This window comes from Lobosporangium transversale, assembly GCF_002105155.1.
Source record: "Lobosporangium transversale strain NRRL 3116 chromosome Unknown BCR41scaffold_9, whole genome shotgun sequence".
NCBI lineage: Eukaryota > Fungi > Mortierellomycota > Mortierellomycetes > Mortierellales > Mortierellaceae > Lobosporangium > Lobosporangium transversale.
This window is the reverse complement of record NW_019028987.1, coordinates 344103-364917: the sequence shown is the minus strand read 5'-3', so window position 1 is coordinate 364917 and position 20815 is coordinate 344103. Positions and strand designations below refer to the sequence as shown.

General features: G+C 42.0%; 5 protein-coding genes across 5 annotated transcripts; 2 read left to right on the top strand and 3 right to left on the bottom strand.

Annotated features, from left to right (window-relative positions):
• Window positions 1-8: 8 nt before the first annotated feature.
• BCR41DRAFT_349110 (Phosphatidylinositolglycan class N-domain-containing protein) lies at window positions 9-4340 on the bottom strand. Its single transcript, XM_022023413.1, has 13 exons — window positions 4052-4340; window positions 3732-3938; window positions 3473-3637; window positions 3101-3400; window positions 2792-2967; window positions 2380-2702; window positions 2112-2292; window positions 1793-2020; window positions 1495-1682; window positions 1242-1371; window positions 1036-1144; window positions 828-942; window positions 9-731 (listed from the first exon to the last, which is right to left on the bottom strand). The coding sequence occupies exons 1-13, from the start codon at window positions 4227-4229 to the stop codon at window positions 50-52; spliced, it is 2982 nt and encodes a 993-aa protein (XP_021883584.1). The 5' UTR covers window positions 4230-4340; the 3' UTR covers window positions 9-49.
• A 67-nt stretch (window positions 4341-4407) lies between these two features.
• On the top strand, window positions 4408-9488 carry BCR41DRAFT_384881 (hypothetical protein). The gene is made up of 5 exons (XM_022027617.1): window positions 4408-4907; window positions 5006-6064; window positions 6150-7283; window positions 7369-7485; window positions 7574-9488. The coding sequence occupies exons 1-5, from the start codon at window positions 4518-4520 to the stop codon at window positions 9416-9418; spliced, it is 4545 nt and encodes a 1514-aa protein (XP_021883583.1). The 5' UTR covers window positions 4408-4517; the 3' UTR covers window positions 9419-9488.
• A 1861-nt stretch (window positions 9489-11349) lies between these two features.
• BCR41DRAFT_296002 (nucleotide-diphospho-sugar transferase) lies at window positions 11350-12467 on the top strand (the record flags this gene model as incomplete). The annotated part of the gene is made up of 3 exons (XM_022020426.1): window positions 11350-11833; window positions 11941-12082; window positions 12197-12467. Coding segments are annotated over 3 exons (897 nt in total), but the record flags the coding sequence as incomplete, so codon positions are not given.
• A 16-nt stretch (window positions 12468-12483) lies between these two features.
• On the bottom strand, window positions 12484-14863 carry BCR41DRAFT_380351 (purine permease; the record flags this gene model as incomplete). Its single annotated transcript, XM_022027256.1, has 3 exons — window positions 14512-14863; window positions 12865-14397; window positions 12484-12503 (listed from the first exon to the last, which is right to left on the bottom strand). The coding sequence occupies exons 1-3, from the start codon at window positions 14795-14797 to the stop codon at window positions 12484-12486; spliced, it is 1839 nt and encodes a 612-aa protein (XP_021883581.1). The 5' UTR covers window positions 14798-14863.
• A 2165-nt stretch (window positions 14864-17028) lies between these two features.
• On the bottom strand, window positions 17029-19308 carry BCR41DRAFT_349107 (hypothetical protein). Its single transcript, XM_022023412.1, has 7 exons — window positions 19211-19308; window positions 18586-19103; window positions 18332-18442; window positions 18160-18239; window positions 17868-18079; window positions 17391-17751; window positions 17029-17294 (listed from the first exon to the last, which is right to left on the bottom strand). The coding sequence occupies exons 1-7, from the start codon at window positions 19296-19298 to the stop codon at window positions 17048-17050; spliced, it is 1617 nt and encodes a 538-aa protein (XP_021883580.1). The 5' UTR covers window positions 19299-19308; the 3' UTR covers window positions 17029-17047.
• Window positions 19309-20815: the final 1507 nt, after the last annotated feature.

Sequence of the window (20815 nt, the reverse complement as noted above, 5' to 3'; positions counted from 1 at the left end):
TTCTGTTTATTGTCTATGAAGTAGATTAGAATTGCAGTTTGTTGGTTCATCAAGTCCTCTTTTTCCTTTGACTTTCTCCCACAACCGGGACTAACGCTCGCCCCACCAAAAGATCACTTAGCGCAAACAATAGGATAGTAAAGAGGACCATCAAAGAAGAAATGCAGAAATGACTGATACTAGTCCCAATCTCCAGCCAGGATCCGTCATCGCGGACTAAATAAAAGAAATTTAGCGTCATCACATCTGTTGTTGCCAAACCCAACAGAAACAGGGAGAATGGAGGTAAATCCAATGAGCGGACCAAGACACGGAAAATGGATGAGACCAAGAAGAACGGGATCAAGATCTTGATGATTAATAGTGCACCCATAAAGAATGGATTGAAAACAGTTGTCAACCGGAAGACAGACTGAAGAGAGAAAGAAGCCAAGGAGGCGACATTTCCTGTTCCAAAAAAGGCCACATTAATAAAGAAGAGGAAAAAAACAGCTGGACGCGCATCCCTTGGGCCAAGGCTACGTGTGGGATAATTAATAGTCAGCGCTTGTGCAGGCTTAGACCCATATGACGTTGATGCAGAGGATGAGGGTGCCTCCGACAAAATGCGATTCTCAGAATAAAGTGTATCCGGAAGTGGCTGCATCTCAATAACTGAATAGATCTTCCTTTCAAGGATCAGCCAGGACAACAATGTTGTTGATAAGAAGAAGTAAAAGATCGATTCGTATCTATCATCATTACAAGTCAACATTAAGTCAACATTAAGTCAACGTCTTATGCCATGGTAGTCACTTGATTTGTCGCCACATGTCAATGACACTTACGAAATACTTAGAAGGATGAAGATGGGGGCAAACGAGAGATAGATGATAACCATGCGTAGTAGATAGTGCTGGTTGGAACGGGCCCCATAGATGAAAGGGATGCTACCAGTGACGACTGTTCCATTGCAATGAAGATAGAAGATATAAATTAACAGCTCTTAGTTGAGAAACAGCTTGACCCTTACAATACGGGTGAAACAATAATTACCTAAGATAATCCAACTAAGTGTCTGGTTCACAAAAGGCAATCCTTCACGCGCTGCAAGACTCTTGACTGTGCTATTGACAATTAGCGTTGAGAGAGCAATGAGTCCGGTCTAAAATTGATATTGTATAAAGCTGTCCGGTTAAAAAAAAAAAAAAAAAAAAAAAAAAAACTTGAAAGTTAGTAGGCTACAAGTTGATTAACATTACCTGGAACATCATCACGGACTTTGCCGTCTTCGCATCTTTTTGTTGTTGCATTTCAAGTCCCTCAGTTGCACTGGGGACAAACAAAACGGCAAAGACTCCACTCAGTGTCAAGATCAGACCACCAGCTAGACTAACGGGCAAAGATATTGATCCCGTCAAAAAAAAAAAAAAGTTTATTAATCTTTATCCAATTAAAATATGAACATGACGAGAAAATATTATAGTATATATTTTAAAGTAAGCAAAAACTTACATGAGTGTTTGATCCTCGCCCATCTCGACGGGCAACAAAGTAAATATACTGGTTCCGAGACATGAGAGTGACCACGAAACCATGGACATGGTGTTATTACGCTGCACACTTGCAGGTAAAAATACTGGCCAAAGAGCCAAGAAAAGGAAGCAGATCGATAAAATTGCTCTGTTAAAGTAGCTATAGACCTAAAAAGTGATGATAAATCATAAAAGTAGCGTAAGTAGTGCAAAAAAAAAAAAAAAAAAAAAAAAAATAGGTTTTCAAGAGCTACCAACACAGAAAAATGCTGCCCTACCAGGATTTCGAGAGCAAGGATGTATCCCAAGACTGAAGCCAGAGTTTTAATCCAGCCATAATTTTGAAGAGCTTTAGAAATAGCCCATGTAAGTTCTCTACGTTCCAACAGCACACGGCTCCAGAAGAAAACAGGGAACGCAACGTACACGTAATAAAGTGCTGGAGATTGTTTGATAACGAGTATGACAACAAAGGCAATAAACACAGTTACAGCCAAGGCATTAATCTATGTTTCCACAAAGTAAATCAAATTGGAGTTGTTATCCAGTCCATTACAAAATCCTTCTTCAGGTCGAAAAAAAAAGAGAACGTCATACCAATCTAGTCTCCTCTACTGTGGCATTGTTGCTGTTTTGTCGTCCAGATTTGGCTGATCCTAGTGGTCCAAGACGAGACTCATTGTTGCTAACGAATGTCCTGAAAGTGAAATTCAAACTGAACGCGATCCATCCCAAGTATCCCGCAGACACAACAGAGCGCAAGAAAAGCCAATCGTAACTGTAGTGAAGAAAAAAAAATTAGCAATGAAAGACTCTTTTTTTTTTTTTTTTTTTTTTACAATGAATAAGTTTCCCAAGGACATACGTTTGCAAGTAGCGGAGGCCTTCAAGGCAAAGGTCTCGCACAAGAGTGCATTCAACCTCGGCTTCTTCGTATTTCCCCTGATCAATAAGGGCCTGAACCTGAGCTTTAACAACTTCAGGAGAATGTTCTCCTGTCAATCCAGGAAATGGCCTGAACCACAGCTCTGTGCGGCGCTTCTGCTCTTGTTTGACATGGTATTGCTCCAGAATTTGAAGTGTATTCGTAAACGTGGACTCTGCCCTGAATAATTCGGATCCATCTAAGTAAGGTAAAGGGAGCTCCCCTACAGAGTTGACTGGGTAATTAATTCCGATAAGAGCGGCCTATGCACAACAACACGCTTTTATATTTTTAGTAAAATTTCCAACATTCTAGATACTAGGCTTCTTTCTGGATGGGGTTATGATATTACCATGAGTGGAGCAATGTCGGCCTGCTTAACATCGTTTCGACTGTATTCATTCAGATGCCAATCTGCAGAGAACTCATCGTGTCCCTGAGGGTTAGCTTTGTTTGGTTTCCGTATTCCTGCACCCCAGGCAATAATAGGTGTCCTTGTGTTGTCGGGATGGCCATCGCCATGGACGCCTACAGAAGTCAGACAAATATATCATAACCATTGATGGTTATATATAAGAGTGATGTCCTAGTATCCCAAACAATAGTTTCTTGGTATTTAATGTTTACTGGTATCGATAAAGGGTTGATTTATAAACGTTACCGCGATTGCCCATTCCATGATCAGCTGTAAACACATAGGCAGTCTTGCCGTCATCATTATAAAACTCTTTGAGCTGCTCTGTGACCCTTTTGATGCCCTGATCCACAATCTTGATGTTATTGAGGTAGATTTCCGACATTGGGAGGTGGGAATGTCCGTTGGTATCAAGTCCCAAGAGATGCAGAAAGAAAACAATCTTGTCCGAATGAAGCTTTTTGTAGAGTTCCATATCTGATTTTGCTTTATCGAACAAGTTGGTGAATTTCTCAAAAACCCAAGTGTCCAAAACGCTAGCATCGCCTGATCGTAACAAATGAGTATGTTAGATAAAATATCCCTTATGTTTTTTTACACTTCAGTAAACTGACTTGCCTGCTCCATAGTCCTCATGCTCTGCGGGGTACATGATTGTATCAATCCTGTCAGGATCCGAAGCTCCATGTGCGAACATGGGAAGGATATCAGGCGACCCAAAAGACCATGTGTGCTCGCTCTGATTGAATACCGAGTCAAAATTGACCGGGTTCATTTGCCATCCTAGGATATTTTTTAAGATGGACACAATGAATGTCTTGTTTTTCGTAAACCGAGAAAAAGAAAAATCTGAACATGAATGACTTCTTTTACTGACCCTTGGTGACAGCACTAACATCCTCGTAGAACCCGGCAATAATAGCTACGTGACCAGGACGCGACTCTGTAGGAACGCGCGTATGAGACACACCCCAGGTGCCCTCATTTTGGATAATGTGGCGCAAAAATGGTGCCTTGGTTTCCAACTTCTCTGTACTGGGATCAGGATGAAACTGATAGAGCTTGTCAGCGCGCAGACCATCAGCTACAATTATTTGAATTAAAGGTCATTTTTAATATCAACATTCTGTACATCAAGCAGTTGAGCATTGGGTACAAATGTTTGAAGGGTAAAGGGCGAGTAACAGGTTCATTTACCAACGAAAAGTACAAGCCGTTTTGCAGGAGCAGGCTGATTGACATGATGTTGACCCATGCCATGGACAAGCGGAGAAGTAAAGTAGATGTCAAAGATGGACATGATGTATGTAACATGGAATAGCACACCCAAAATGAGTAGCCATGCACTTGTGAGTTTGGATGGCATGAGTGCCATGATGATGATTGGGTGTAAGTGCGGGTATGAGAATGTATAGAGATGCCTAGGACTTCACTCTTCACTTCTCTTCAAGTGTGGGGAAATTGGGAAAGAAAGATTAAGATCAGATTTTAACGTCCAGCACGGACAAAAAATCACACAGTCTGTGCTTTATTTTTTTATTTTTTGGTTTTCTAGCATCTTTTCAGCATTACTCCTCCATTTCCAATTTACATTTCATAATTACATCTTTTCCTAATCTTGGGCCCCTATTCCATCGCTCTTTCTGTTGGTAAAATACAACGCATGGCAGTTGCTCTGGCCTGCAGTAAAAAGCTCTGGCCAGCCTTTCTTATCCACGCTGTGCTGATGACTGTAGCCCTGCAGTCTGTTTGCCCTGTCCATGCCTTTTTCCATGTCGAACACTCCACAGATATAACAAGCGGCCAATCTCATCCAAAAGATATTGGACAGGACAGCCACCATCAAAATAGCAATAGCAGCATCAAGACACCTTTACACTCTCACACGCTCGAGCACTTACAGCCATACCTGTGTGTCTGTCTCCGACAAGACGATCCTACATTGCTATATCAAGAAAGACGATGTCCACACTGGCCATACCCTTATTGTCTGTATAGCTATGTTGATGGCAGACTTCTTTTGGACGAAAAGACTCAGAGCGCTCAGGATGAAGTAAGCTGCCTTTCCCCTTCTAAATCCGAGTCTCTTCATGGCACTATAAACACTGGTCAACAAAAAATCTAAAAAATCTAACGAATAAAAATAATTAGATCGTAGGACAAGAGGAAGATGAGGACAGCGATCACATTGCCATTAGAGACAAAAGCCAAACAAAAGGCGACGCAGAAGTAGCAACAGCTTCATCAACTGAAATATATGAAGATTATGTGGAGTATGAGCACCAGGCCATCCCTCCTAACCAGCCAGCATCGAGTCCAACTATTGCTGGATCAACATTCGTAGTCTATTCTCGCGAGTCAGGATCAAAAACACAGGCTAAGAACTTTACATCTACTGATAGCGAATTGAGTCGCGAGACAGTTTTTGAGGGCTCCATAATCAATTCAGACACATCCTCCGATCATATCGCTGTCCACCCATCACAACATGTTCAATCTTCAATTATAGAGGCACGACACTCGACAGGTATAGTCGACACTGCGTCCTCAATTGCTACAGCTAAACTAATGACCAGCAGCCCTCCCCAAATTGAGCGACATATACCTTCATATGAACAGTGGCGCAAGCAGGTCTTGGAAAAGAAAAGGCTTACAGACTATAACGATCGCAAACAACGCAAGCGTAAACCATATCAAGAGAGCTCCGTGGATGTTGCTATTGGCGCCGAGGATGAGCTTGGGTTCGTTTTTTCAAATTTAGATAACAATGGCAATGGCAAAGGAGGCGACAATCGGCTTCAACATATCACTGATCAGCTCGGAAATGGGCCTGATTTGAGGCAAAAGCCTAGTAGTGAAATAGAATGGATTAAAGCAGAGTATACAAAGGATCCAAAAGACCGATTCAACCATGCTTCCTCTACTTGCGCAGCCAGCGTTGTGAAAGCGAGCAAAGACGCCACTAGCATCACTGCAATCCTTAATGAGGGCAAAGACCACTACATGTTGAATAAATGCTCCACCAAGGAAAAATTTTTTGTCGTCGAGCTCTGTGAGGAGATTTTGGTCGACACATTCGTTCTGGGCAATTATGAGTTCTTTTCATCAACTTTCAAGGAGTTTGTCGTCTCTGTGAACAGATATCCGCCTAGAGATGATGGCTGGAGCATCCTTGGCCATTTTCAAGCCAGGAATACTAGAGACGCCCAAGTAAGTTAGAGACCTTATGGCGTGGGTTATCAATAGATATTTTGGTAAATTGATCCTCATGATCTTTTTACCTCTTTCAAATTAGGTATTTAGACCCTCCGTCCCTCAGCTGGCAACCTACATACGGTTTGACTTTATTAGCCACTATGGCAATGAGTACTATTGTCCGATTACTCTCTTGCGTGTATATGGAGCTACAGCCTTGGAACAGCTAAAGCAGGAAGAAGAAGAAGAAAAACGGCAGGCTGAAGAGGAAAAGCGGCTTGCTGAGCTTGAAAAAGCAAGGCAAGCTGCTGAAGCCGAGGAGGCAGAGGAGACAGAGGAGATAGAAGAGACGGAGGAGACGCAGAGCACGACAATTAATGATGCGGCAGAACTTATTAGCACTAATGATACTCAATCGAATAAGCTGTCACAAACAGGCACCAGTGAGACAATGGATAAGGAGCATGATAGTCAACGCAAACCACTGGAAACGCCTGGCGCCTCCTTGGAGTCAGCACTACCATTAGGTAATTCCAGTACCGTGTTCGAAGGCGAAGAGGATCATATGAATTCGATTCACACAGATCCGCCTTTGCAAGTATCGACTGCGGCCTCATCAGATAATCAGGCAGTCACACTACCATTCACAAGTAGTTCTGATGCAGGTTCGCCATCGCTCAGCTTATTGAATGAACCGAACACGGATACTCGTGACATTGGTGATAAAAATGGTGCAACCACTGGTCAATTTACATTATCTGATACAACCCTGATATCGTTCGAGCCTTTCACGGCATCTGAGAGCCCTATTTATACAGATGTTTTGCCTCCTCGCCCCTCAACTTCACCAGCTTCAATACAGTATGATGAAGAGTGGGCGAATGTTGGGCTTGCAAAGATCACGCTGTCACCGAAATCTAGATCGACTCATTCCCCAAAACCACCAAGTGTATCTAAACCAGCTTCAGCAGGAGTCGGTACAACTTCTAGTAGTACTTCGTCAACAACAGATTCATCCCCGCATGCAGCACCATCACCTCATCATTCCTCCCAGGAGAGTGTATACAAAAACATTGTCAACCGTCTAAAAGTACTTGAACTTAATTCATCGTTGTCGTACCAATACTTGGAGGAGCAGAGCAACGTCTTCAATGAGATTCTAGAGTCTAATGAGCAAAAGATAAACCAGCTTGTAATTCATCTTAATGAGGCGACGCGTCGTTTAGAGACACTGGTAAGAATCTGGCTTTTTAATCTTTAAATACGACCTGAAGAGTTTTTCTGACCGATACTTCAATTCGTTTTACTGAAACCATTAGGGTCGCAAATACGATCAGCTGGCATACAGCTACAGGATGAATGTGGAAGTAGAGGGAGAAAAGCGTCGCCAGGATTTTATTAATCTTTCTTCACAAGTCCATTTGCTTGGATCACAGGTATCTAGGGCTTTTTTTTTATTTTGTTTTATTATTTAAAAAAAGCCTTGAATTCAAATTGTTGACCAATTAACCCAACTCGATTTAGGTCATGTTCCAACGACAGCTCTTCGTGGTTGGCGCTATTATCACCATCTTTATTATTGTATTCATCTCTATTACCAAAAGCACGGCGATGCATTATGCCATACAACAGTCCCCCCTTGGGGCAAAACTCAGAGCTATTTCAGGACAGAGACGAGAAGTTAGATCCGACGGCACAGCATCTTCTATTAGGATTGGCTCTGTAGAAAGCTTAAGTCGATTCGATCAAAGTACTCTTCTTCATCGGCACCATAGCGATAGAAGAAATGATCTTGCGAGCGATAGTATCAAGGATTCACCGCCAATCTCGCCGACGGCTCCGGTAACGTCTGATCCTAACCACACAACTCAGTCTACACTTTTGAATGGCTCTGGTCACTCTTTGGCAGGGTCTCCTCACCCAGGCCCAGAAATATCATTGCAGAACGAAGAAGCGATAAATAATAGTCATGGCCCAGCAGAAGAAGAAAGAATACCGAGCTCACGTTCTGAATTCCATCCAACGCAGACACATGAACCCGAATCTCCAGATTTTGCGCATATGTCTAGCCCTCAGTTTAAACAGGAACCCGCGATTTCCCGTACCCCATATCCAACTCCAAAGAACAGCTATGGACCTGGCCGCCTCGTCATGCGTCCTAGTCACAGTAATTCATCTCAGACCGACTACAGGCCAGACTCCCCTGTTTTCCAAGGACTTTCAGGTATCCATGATGAAGGACAATTATCGGATGCGGATGTGGCATACATGTCTCGAGATATGGATGTTGGTCGTATGAGTCCTCCGAACCTAATTTCGATGCCTAATAGCCCTGTTATGAGGAGGCTATCAGCCACTTATTATAGCCATGGTCACCATCAGTATAACTCAGGATCAATCCGACCGATGTCTTCATTGAGGATGGACACTACACCATCTTTGACGGCTTTAACAAAACTAGAATCGCTTGAAGGCTCAGATATGCCTCAACATTTTCCAATAGACACTATTTCAAACAGCACCCACAAACCCGAGTCATTCAATGGAGATGATAATAACCACTCTTCACAAACGATGAACGACCCGAACGATGAATCTTCGATCAAGGCTCCAGAAATGGTTTGCAAAACATTTAAAGAGGAAGAGGAGGATATTGGCTTCGTTTCAGATTCAGTCTTGGACACGACATCAAAGAGCGTACCAGATAATGCTTCTGCAGGCGTACTTGGGGACTGGGAGAGGCAGCATGGTATTGGAGAGCATTCAAGTCATAATGACAAGAGAGGGACAGAAGAAACATATCTTGACCAGGAGGAGACAGTGGCGGTAATAGGCAGGAAGGGTAAATCTTTAGGTCAAATGACTGAAGCCACTGTTGGAATGGATGCATCTGTTAAGGAACAACGGCCACAGCTTATTCGAGATATGTCATCACGTTCGAAACGAAAAAGTTCTCACAATGCTTCGTATCTAGTGGAAGACGCTATCGCTCATAATGGGCAAAGTATGAGCTTAGATTTGAATATAGGCGCAGAGGAGCATGTATCAGCCTTACTAGACACTAGAATGCGTCCAGAGACAACAGTATATCTTTCACCACTGGAAAGACAGGAGGCGGGGGGAGACCTCGCTCAGAATGGGGATGAGGATGAAGGCACTCAAGCTGATGACGATTCCGCAATGTCAAGGAGTCGTGGCCTTTCGGATAAACGAAAAAAAAATAGAAAGTCGTCACTGTCTGAAGGTCAAATGGTTCCTAGGAGGCGATCAAGTCATGGGCGACACGAAAATGTAGAAACAGTGACCCTGGAAGATGACGGACTCGATGGTGATGATGAACGTTCGCCACAGGTGTCACGCAAATCATGATCCACAAGAGCCGAATCATGACTTATGATTTATTAATAGTCAATTGTACTTTAGAGCTATAAATTTCTCGCTATTTTACATAATACATCTCCCATATCCAGAACTGATTCATTTGTACCGAATGCAATAGCAGATCTCTATCTCGATTTCTTTCCTTCATGGAGAGATGGGGCGTCACTATGTGTTTGGAGTGCCATGACTTTTTTAGCTTGCTCGGTACTAGCCACAACAACACATACGTTGATAAATAGGGTTGTTTCAAACAAGTATTTAGGATAGATCACAAATAATATAACTTGTCCAAGTCGAGAAAGATACGACCATTACAAGAAAATTGGACCAGCAAAAACCACAATTACTTGGTTAGAGGGCAAATGAACGATATTCCTCAAGCTGATTTACTCAGCGTCTGCTATAGTTCCCAACAGAAGAAGCTTGTTTTCTACGCGGAGGCTGTGCATGAATACCCTCACTAACGAGCAGAGTGGTCTGAACAAGATATAGATCATCTTATAATCTTACAACAGAACGATCCCTCTCACAATAGTTTCCTCCTGAATCATCTCTTGCCACCTTTTCTGGACCCTCTCGTTCGAACGTTAGATCACCTTTATTGTTCATAACCATTGGAAGCTTCGGAGTAAAAATAATATAAATATGTTTAAGTTATTGATACTAGCGCTTATGATTGTCCAGACAGGTGGCTTTATGGATGTCGTCAGCGCAACCCACTGTGGGGATTTGCGTCCGGGGTAGAGAAGTGCTGGTCATGTGAGGCTGTCCTAGGTTGGGTGCATATACGCGTAGCCGTACCAGTCCTAGAAGGGATTATTGGTCTGGTTGTTGGGATACCAGCCCAAGCAAATGTTCAGAGTTCTATACGAGCATGCGAGAGCTTTGTCTTAGAGAACGTTCGGCAAGAGTCGTCAATAATGTAGTAAGCAAGCCGATTGCTTTTTTTTTTCCTTTTTCTTTTTTTCTTTTTTCTACCATTCCTGTCATTCCTTCCCTCTTTTTCCTTTCTCCCCTCTTTTCTCTTTCTCTCCTCTTTTCCACACAAGCGTGCTATTTACCAACCCTTTATATGAATAATGGGACATGTTATTATGAATTTCAAGGGGATACCAAAATACATTCACTTCGTGGACATTGGAGGGATAATAAACTTTTTAGACATTTAAACCTATCCTAGTGAGGCAAAAACGCGTGTTTTTGAGAATGCTACCCATAACATTCCAATTAATAATGATCCCCTTCTTATTTTTCCTTCCCTTTCGCTGCCTTTGTTTTTTTTTTTTTGTCCAATTCTCATTAATCCCTTATCCACAGTCAGGTTGTCGTCTCTTCACGGGGCTAGAAAGGTTTTTTTTTTTTTTTTTTTTTTTTTAACACTCGCGTTTGACAGAAAAAAGATTTCAAACCATTATAAAATCAGAGACTTCGGAGGAAATTGGTGAATAGAAACGTGTCTATGAAAGTTCTGAACCGCCATGGCCTATGCACCAAGCCGCTACCTTAGAATCATCCGTACCATTGTCCTCTTTACCGTATTGTTAGGGCTCAGCCATCTACTCTTGATAGCTTTTGCGTCTGATCGATATGAGTCCAATGTGATCAAGTCGAAGACCATTGTGGCTGAGGGAGAGGAAGTTAAAGAGCATATATCGGAGCTAGGAGCGGAACAGCGGTACTCTTCGCTGGCACTCAGCAGTGCTCACAATATCCAGGAGATAGAGGCTGGAAGCACCATAGGGCGCCAACAGTTTCAAGATCAGCTTGCTGCAATACAATATGGCAGTCGTTATAGAGACCATACACTGACGCCGGCTAACAATGAAGATACTAATAGCATTGAAGAAGGCAACGATAAAAAGAACCTCTCGGCCGATAACCGGCAAGGCGAGTTCCTCGCTAGAGAAGGGGCACCTGAAGAAGAAAGTGTTGTCTATAGAATCAAAAAGGCTAATGGAGTCTTAGTGATGTTGGCGCATGAAGTGGAGCTACAGCGTGTTCGTGAAACGGTCCGCCACGCTGAGGATCGGTTCAATCGTGGTCGTAATTATCCTTGGGTCATTCTTTCTTCTATTCCCTTCACAGTTCGCTCACGGAATTTGGTAAAGCAACTATCAAAAGGTTCAATAACTTTCGGACTCATTCCTCATGATCAATGGCGGCTTCCCAAATGGATTGAAGCGGCCAAGGTCAGGAATGCAGACTATACAAGGAAAAAACTAGGCATGAATAAGACATCACTACTTACAAGGCACAAATGGCGATATACAAGTGGATATTTAGCGCAACATGAGCTATTGGACCCATATGACATTTTTTGGCGAATCGACCCAGGTGTGGAAATATTTTGTGATATTGAGGAGGATCCTATGTTGGCTATGGAGGCTTCAGGGAAGAAACTGGGTATGGCGCCAACCAAACCTTTATAGGAGCATAAAAAAGGAGCGTCCATATGGCAAAGAAATAAGCCTAACCTATTCACCCTCTCATACTTGCTTCGGCTTCATTAGCATGGTCGTTGTCTTCCTCAATCAACGAAATCGGTGTTCCAGGAGCATGGACAATCATTCAAAAATTTAAGGAAACACATCCAGAACTTATATCTGACTCTAATGACGAGAGCTTTTTGATGAGGGAATCCAAAGATGCTTTGTAAGCCATAAGACAAGCATGAATTTTAAATTATCTCCGTCATTTACCAAAAAGCATATATACTTACTTCGTTCACAAAAAAAAAAAAAAAAAAAAAAAAAAAAAAATACATAGTGCGGCGTGTACATACAGCGTCGAGAACTCAATAGGACGTGTCGATTTCTTTCGCTCGCCTGAGTACAAGGCGTACTTTGACTTTATTGATCAAGAAGGACCTATCTATTATGAGAAATGGAATGATGCGGCCGTGGTGACGATTGGGTTATCGCTTCTTAACCGCCGGACAGATATCACGTTCATGAAGAACCTTGGATGGCGTCTAGATTCAAGCACTGCTCCGATTGCGTACTGTCCTCAAGATTGTCCCTGTGACCCACAATTGAACAATCTACCTCTTCATCTTAGCTGTACCCCGTTTTGGCTAGGCCAAACCAAAAGCCCCCAGATGAAGCGTCGGTTAGAGTGCAATAAGGAAGCAAAATGTGTATTGTATGTATCGAAGACAAGTCAAAATCTTATTTCATAGAAATGATACTTTTTTATTATAATTTACGACCCCTCATCTGGCGCCATTGATATTTACAAAGAAAAGTGGGTTGTGTGTATAACATGATAATTAAAAACAAGACTATACAAATTACAAGGATGGGTAATAAAGACACAAGTGAAAACTGTAGGGCAAGAAAAGCACAGACTTGGTATAACTCTCTTTCCGTCATTTTTTTTTTTTTTTTTTTTTTTTCCTCTTAACAAGAGCATTTAGTGCTTGACACTAAGCATACTCTCATGGATGGACTGTGCTTCAACCTGCATTTCCTCGATCTCCTTATTGGAAGGAACAGGTCCATGGCGATCAATGATTGGCTCTGCAGCCATGGGTGGGTTTGAAGGTAGGAGTGCGTTCAAGATGCAGCTGACAATCGCACCCAGTGCAAAGCCGGTGTCCAGAACAATGTTGGCAGAGTTGATCAATGAAGTGACAAAAGGATTCGTACCAGTGTAGCTGAACATATGTGTCAACACACCCGGGACCACAGACGTTCCCATACCCAGAGTCAATGCTGTCGCAACAATGAAGCGCTCACGGCGAGTCCATGGCAGGAAGGACAAGATACGGATACCAGAGACAACGACACTAGAAAACAGGAAGGTGGTCATACCTCCAAGCACGGCATCGGGTACCATGAGAAAGAGAGCTCCAAATTTGGAGAAGACACCCATGAGGACCAGGAAGAAGCAGCACATATATCCAGCAAGAGTGTTCGCACAGCGTGTGAGGGAGATGATGCCGTTGTTTTGTGCATAGCAACTCATAGGCGAATTCATGAAAAGGGGCGCAAGGCAGCCGGCAAGACCGTCTGCTAGGATTCCACCCTGCAATCGCGATTCGAACTCGCGACCTTCAACGGATAGGTGCGAGACTTCACAAGAAGCAGTGATGTCTCCAATACTTTCAACCATGGCCAATGTGTATGTGATTAATAACGGTATAATTGCGGGTGGATAAATCGAGAGTGGGTAGGTCTTAGTCCAGAGAAAAGTAACTGTAGGCGATGCATCAATCGATGATGAGTCAGTGTATCCCATGGTTACTGCCACAATCATTCCGACAATGAGACCAAGCACAACCTGTGCATTCTTCATAAAAGGAGAACCAAAGAATTCAACGACCATGATGACAAAGAAGACCAAGAAGCCTAAACCAATCCACTGAGCGTCTCCCCAAGGGGCTGCACGGGGGGCATTGTTGTTAGGGCAATTCACAAAGGGACCAGTGGTTGGTCTGGATTTACATGGACCATTTCCGCCACCCCATTGAGACATTCCAGATGTGACAAGATGGACTCCAATCAGCATGACAGTGACACCGGTAACAATAGGTGGGAAGACCTTCTTGAGCACACGAGGAGGGAGGAACGACAGACAGATGGGCAAAAGACTGCAGATCATACATGTGCCAAGAAATGCACCCCAAGCTTGAGGGCATGATGAATAGATACGAGTACCCGATGCATCCACAAAGCTCTCACAGAACCCCGAAGCATACATGTTGAAGACAGAGCTCTGGAGGACAGGCAAGAAGATGAAACTGGTGCCCACCACTGACAGTAAGCCCGTTCCAAGAAAATATCGCGATTTTCCGAGCCTGAAACGTGTGATTTGTACCAATGAGAGCAAACCAGATGTGATCAAAGATGTGGACACCATTTGTGTACGCATGGCTGGTGGAAAATTGAGGCCATGACTGCCTGTTCCAGACATGATGATAGCAGGAGTAACAACTCCTGCAATCATAGCCAATGCATGTTGGAAACCTTATATTTTATGGAGGAAAAGGAGGGAGAGAGAATGAATTAAAGAATTAATATTAATGAGGTTCAGGGCAGAAATTGTGATCGCAGTAAGAGAAAGAATTATATTCTTTTTACCCATGATGATAGCTAGAACCAGGGGAAGTCTGTCTTTCAAACCAAAGAATGGCGGGATCCTTGGAACAGTAAAACCAGGGAGTGTTGGTGTGCAGAGAAAACCATAGTCATAATCACCAAGCCAGCCAGAGCGAGTTCCTATAGATTGCTGAATGGTTTGCCAGGTCGGGACCTTTCCTACTGTGTGAGAGAGATCGATGTCCTCTTCCCTTGTGCGGTTGGCATGGGGATCGAGAATGAAAACCGGAGGCGATGTAGCCTCGGGTTCCTGCGTAATTTCGGGCATGGGTGAATTAGATGTAGTGTAATCTTATTAATGACAATGAGAACCTTCTGGCTTGTTGGGAAGAGATCAGAATCCAAATGAGTAAAGAAGAAAGAGGAGGAGAGCTTGAGCGCTAGTCTAAAAAGCAAGAAGAAAAAAAGAAAAGAGAAAAAGACAGATGGTGATATTTATGTGTCTTCATGTGAGACAAGGATGAACAAGGATGAGTAGTGGGATTGCCTCTGGGCGTTACCATTCAGCACATGGTTCCATTCATGTTAGTTATTAAGATACACACACACTAAAGAATCAAGCGTAAACACCTGTCTCTTTTGGATCGTGTCCTTGTCCATGCATGCTCACCTGCTCAAACCCAATCCTAAAAAACTTAAATGTGGGGTCTATCAAAGATGAAAAGTCCATTAATGGTATTTTCTCAAATGCGGGGTCAAGGTTTACTACATTCTCCGACACATCCTGACCTGCGCTCTCACTATCCACTTTTTTTTGTTTGTTTTTTGTCATACAAACCTCAACGTCTTCCATGATACGTACACTTTTTTTTTTTTTTTACTAAAGCATCCAAATCAACAAAGCCATAGAATAATTTCTCGAACAGGAACCACTAGCAGAGGAGAGATTGTAAGGTTGACGCAAATGATTACTTTGGCTCTGCACTAAAGGAAATAGGCGCTAGAAGGATGATGATTGAGAATCGAGTTGTCTTACTGTTATATTCCCTTTGCCGAATTTGATTCGGAAGTACATGTAGAGCTTATTGGGCATTAAGGATAATGAATGGTAAAGATAAGAAGAGTACTAGGATGCTCTAGACTCATACCTCTTCATTCAACTGCTTACTGATGACAAGGCGTATGGCTCTATCTTTATGATAAGATGATAGGGCAAGGTTGGGCAGGCGTTTAAAGGCACATCACCATGTTTGGTGAACAAGTCCAACAAAAATAAAGTTGCCCGCATTTTTTTCTTTTTTCACTTGCTTCTTTTGGCGCAGCGTTTCCATTTCAAGTGACACAGAATGAAAGAGATTAAGAACCAACAAAGATGCATGTGAGACGCCTTTTCTGATTCGCTCATTTCATGCGGGGTTCCCCCTTTCAGCTTTTTTGTGATTGAGCAACCATCTCAGCAAGCCCTGGCTTTCTCCCCACATTTTTGGTCCAACCACAACTGAGATAATTCTCCAAGTCAAAGGCAGCGCGTCATGTCGGAGTCTGTTTTGCATGTCGAGGTTAGATGTGCGCATCATATATATATATACATTTATAATGCACACGCCAGTATGCTTCTGTCTACATGAATGTATCTGTGCGAAGATCTTTTACTTAATCCTTCTTGAACCGTTAGTAAGGACTTCAACTGTTTTGTAAAAGATAAGGAGGAGTCTCTCAAGGATGCTCTCAAAACAATGTTTATGACAGACATCAAATACAATTGAATAAGTCAAAACAAAATCTAGACACTTCTTTAAAGGATATTCTGGCAATCTAATTCTTTGATTAGAAACAAATACATGTGGATCATGCAGATCACCCTCATCAAATTTGTATTGCATTATACAATAGGCCTTTTTTATATTACAAGCATTTAATCCTTCATATTTTGTGTGTCTCTTCATTATAAACACAATTGCATCAAGGCCTGGTACAATATTGAAATATCAAGCATCGTATTCTTCGTTCATTACTTTATTCTCAACGATCGGTGTACACTTACGGCATTCTTTCTTCTCTTATCATGAACTCTCAAAAAATGAAGTGGTTCTTAATGAATAATTTTGAATAACCCGAATAAGTATTTAAGGCAATAATGGTGGTCGTAGTAATCTTGACCGAAGTGGGCATTAGCATGGTTTGAAAAGACACATGTAGCCATTCTTTATTCATGATGAAAAAAGGGTGAAGACCTGTTTGTTCTTCAAACAAATAAATAAACAATCAGGCAAGCAAACAAACAAATAAACAGAAAAAAAAAACGAAAGAAAAACGCGGGAGCTTTTATACATGTTACCAAGCAAAGTCTTGTCCCACGATGCTCGCAGGTCGGATGGGCGTTTACTTTTGATTGGATAGCGCCTTCCGGTTGTTATCAAAAATACGGGCAAGTAGATGATTCAAAGCGGGCAATTCGGAAGAATGTGAAGTAGGGAGCTCATTTCACATAGACAAAAATAAGGCACGCCTTTAGCAATTGCGATCATGGAAAGTCTTGTAAATAATTTAAATACTAATGTTTATTTCACTAACAAGCTCACATATCCTTTAAGCAAGAGGGCGGGGGAAACTCCAGGTCCACCTCAAGCACATCTAACTCCATGATGTCTGCCTCGCATCCAATAATTGACCCCAAACTAGGCTGATTCCGGCCAAGGTCTCCATGAACAAACTCTTTGATATACGTCCCTGCCTCTGTGTGCAAATGAACGACCATGAAATGACCTTCAAGTGGGAATGCCTTCAATGAATGGATTTGCTTTTTGCGGATCATTTGAGCACGCCTATATGATGGTTTCAGTTAGGACTTAATTAATGCGCCATGTGATTGTTTCGTATCCAAATTATAGTTTTAGAGAGAGAGAACCAGATACGCATACCTCTGAAGGACGCGAATAGGGGTTTGCTGTTCAACATAAAACGGCTTGTTAGTATACTCGTTGATTGCATTAATCATAGCCTGGTCGACTGGATTAGACGTCCAACATAGAGCGCTATAACTCTTAGTCTTGGTTTCTTCGCCGTCCTTGATGACCTTGGTATCCTCGGCTGTAATAGCAGCAAGACTTCGGATCTGAACCTTGTGAGGCATGATAGTGTTAATCTCCGTCTCAAGACTTTTGATAGTCTTATTAGGTACTGATGCTATCCTGGGGTTTATCAACTCAATGCAGAATGGCCGCCCGTTGCCCAGCATGCGAACGTTGGCATCTTCGCGGCCTGCGGTGGTAAACTTGTAGTCTAAAAGATTTGAGTATTATATATAATCACATCATGGGCACTCAAATTCTTTATTACTTATTGAGGCTTTTTTTTTTTTTTTTTTTTTTTTTTTTTTTTTAAAAAAAAGGCCTTACCATCTGCACGGAAAGCATTCTTAATGGTATCGCAAACAATACCCGAGACGGAAAGCTCTGCAAGCATAGTTGTTCCAATACTCCAAGGTGTTTGACTGACATCGCGGCTATATTTGAGGTAGCGACCTCCAACATAAACGGATTCCCTCATCATCTCGATGGATTCAAGTTCAGGCTTTGTTGTAATTGTAGTCGGCGGCACGTTCCCAATGCTGTGCAAAATATTCATCAGTCTGTGCAGTCTACAATTCTTAATATGGACAGATTACATGTGATCGAAAATATGACTTACGAGGCAAAGCGCTCATCGCTCACGCATGTAAGGGCCTTTACAATATGATGTCGGCCGTCGCCAACGACGATGGTTTTCCTCTACAAGCCATACCATATCATTAATCGTAGCTTCAGTAACAACAATTACAAAAGTATCAACCAACAAAAAGTTCAAAAACAACGTAGCATACGTTCTCCCTCTTAGTCTTGATAACCAAGCCTGATTCTTTCATCCTCGAAAGAAATAAATGATCATCCTTTGTCTCCTCATGCTTGATTGACACCTGTATTCTGAGCTCACTCTGCTCAATAAAATCAAAAACGGAAAAATAAAAAATAAAAATAAAAAAATAAAAAAAATTAGCTGGTCCGTTATACCAATTTTCTATCGCATGTTCAAACCGCTCAAAAGCCTTTTTTTTGTTTTCATTTCTGCTATCCTCACTGAAAAATCTAAGGTTAACCCCATTCGCGTCTCTATTGGCCAACTAATCAAGAGCTTGAAGACTTCTTTGATATCAACTTGATTTTTGGGGTAATATTCGAGATGTTGATTCCAGTAGATCCCCACTGAATGATTCCTGATCAAGGTGCTGGTTGGAAGGGTCACATTCATGTTAAAAGATTTTGTCTCGTATGCTTCCTTCTGAATGCGTAGCACAATCTCATCGACAAATTCCTCGGCGTATTGAACTGTTCCTACACATGCTATGCAAATAGTCTCTTCGTCCGCATGTAAAGTCGTTGCATCGTCCTGTGGAGATAATGTTGAGGCATGTCGAACTAAAATATCTTTGATCTCTTTGGAAGGTAACTCATAGATCTCATAATCACGCACGCCCAAAAACCTCAGCATACACCGGCCACAGCAAGCTATACCGAATAAGATCTTGATACATGATGGGTTCCTGACAATCTCCTTGATACCCTCCAAAAGTGCTGCTTCTAGTCTCGCTCTCGGTGCTGAAAAAAAAAAAAAAAAAAAAAAAAAAAAAAAAAGTCCTTGTTAAATCCTGAAATCCGATCATTGTCATGGCCAACTTAATGAAAAGAGACAACTACATTCGCACCTGCATGACTATCTTCTTCTTGCTTCAGTCTCTTGGCCTCATGGTCCAGTCCACTAGCTTGGTCAGAAGGGTGCTTTGTACTGGACATGATCACCAAAATGCAAAGTAATTTTTTACTCGACAGAGCTTCCTGTTACTCACTCAAACAACAACTTGCTCAGCCACCCTACGCTGTGGCTTCATTTTGGACTCCAAAAGGCAATCTGAAAACTCAGGTTTTGGACACAACAGTGTTACAAGGTCCATAAAAATAGAATGAATTAAGTTTCTTGGAGTGGACTAGTCAGCGAAAAGAACGCCACAGCCCAAAATTCCACTCAGTTTATAAGATACAATCGCGATATTCACTTAATAGACTTGCACTGTGCTCGGATGATTTGATGCAAGATGAGATCCAAAAGGCCGTTGTTGCTGGTCTTTTTTGGAGAGGATAGGAATGAAAAATAGAAGACCAATGACATTCATGCATGTAGCCAAAGATCGCAAATACTTTCCAGGGGTATATCTGCAAGCTGAGCTCAGTTTTCTGTCTGTCAGATGAACTTGCGATCTGAACCAAATGTTCATATTTACAGACAGACGAATTCCCATTTTGTCGTTGGAAGCTTCTCCATATCTTATCGACACTTGCAGCATCACTTGGATCGCGTTTTGTTTGATCATTTAAAATCAGCTCGCCACCACCACTTTATCTCTTTTTTTTTCTTTGACCTGTTTTCTTTCTCTCCCTCTCCTTTTTTCTAACATCTTGTCATCCGTTAAACCCTGTCATTATTCTTGTCGCCTTTACTTTATTCGGCTACCACAAAAAAACAATAGCCATATTACACAAATCGAAAAGAAAATAGTCAGGATATCACTCGCGTTTCGTCTATTTTTTATTTTTACGTTTTATTTTTATGTCATTCCTCCTTTAAGACTCTACATCCAAATATTTAGTCAAGGAAACGTTCAAATAGTCAAGTGTCAGTAAAGACATTTCGATAGCAGATCAGTCATCTTCACAGCTACTTTGCTAACTAGTGAGTACTGGCTTTGGTAACAACCATTGATTTAATGGGTCTGGATATACTTCTAAAGCATGGATTAGTAGAAATATAAAAAACGCGAAAGAGAACAAGTTGTGCAGCGTGCGACTACATGAATGCAAAACGCCCTCAGTACTTTTTTTTTTTTTTTTTTTTTTTTTTTTGGGATACGCACGCAAAGAGATATGATGTTGTTTTCGGGGTAATAGGTACGAGGGTCAGAAACTCAACCGTGTCTGGTTCATGAGGACACATGAACATTGTTTACATGACTAGCCTTCATTTCACAACGTTAATGCAATGGAGCGACAAGCTCAGGAGAGATGGAAAAAAGTTAACAAGTTGAGCAGAGAGTTTAAAATATGTTCCATCCTTACTTGCCTCCTCTTCTTTCCTCTTCTCCTCATCCTTTTTTGTTTTGCTATCCTATCTCACTATCTTGACTCTCTCCTCTGGATTTCTCTTCAGTTTACATTTCTGTGCACTCTTCATTTGCCATCCTCTGTCTTTGAAACGGATATTGTACGATTTGAACTTTTTCTCTCGCCTACCATGACAGCACAAGCTACACTTGGGG

Bases quoted from the DNA above. Each gene is read 5' to 3' on its own strand.
- BCR41DRAFT_349110 (XM_022023413.1), bottom strand. From the start codon at position 4,229: ATGGCACTCATGCCATCCAAACTCACAAGTGCATGGCTACTCATTTTG. The intron at 3,401-3,472 runs GCAAGTCAGTTT...TGTTACGATCAG, and splicing joins GCATGAGGACTATGGAGCAG to GCGATGCTAGCGTTTTGGAC. The intron at 2,021-2,111 runs GTATGACGTTCT...GTGGAAACATAG, and splicing joins CAGTAGAGGAGACTAGATTG to ATTAATGCCTTGGCTGTAAC.
- BCR41DRAFT_349107 (XM_022023412.1), bottom strand. From the start codon at position 19,298: ATGTCCAGTACAAAGCACCCTTCTGACCAAGCTAGTGGACTGGACCAT. The intron at 18,080-18,159 runs GTAAGTCATATT...TATTTTGCACAG, and splicing joins AGCGATGAGCGCTTTGCCTC to CATTGGGAACGTGCCGCCGA. The intron at 17,295-17,390 runs GTATGCGTATCT...ACCATCATATAG, and splicing joins CCTATTCGCGTCCTTCAGAG to GCGTGCTCAAATGATCCGCA.
- BCR41DRAFT_384881 (XM_022027617.1), top strand. From the start codon at position 4,518: ATGGCAGTTGCTCTGGCCTGCAGTAAAAAGCTCTGGCCAGCCTTTCTT. The intron at 7,284-7,368 runs GTAAGAATCTGG...TGAAACCATTAG, and splicing joins CGCGTCGTTTAGAGACACTG to GGTCGCAAATACGATCAGCT. The intron at 7,486-7,573 runs GTATCTAGGGCT...AACTCGATTTAG, and splicing joins TCCATTTGCTTGGATCACAG to GTCATGTTCCAACGACAGCT.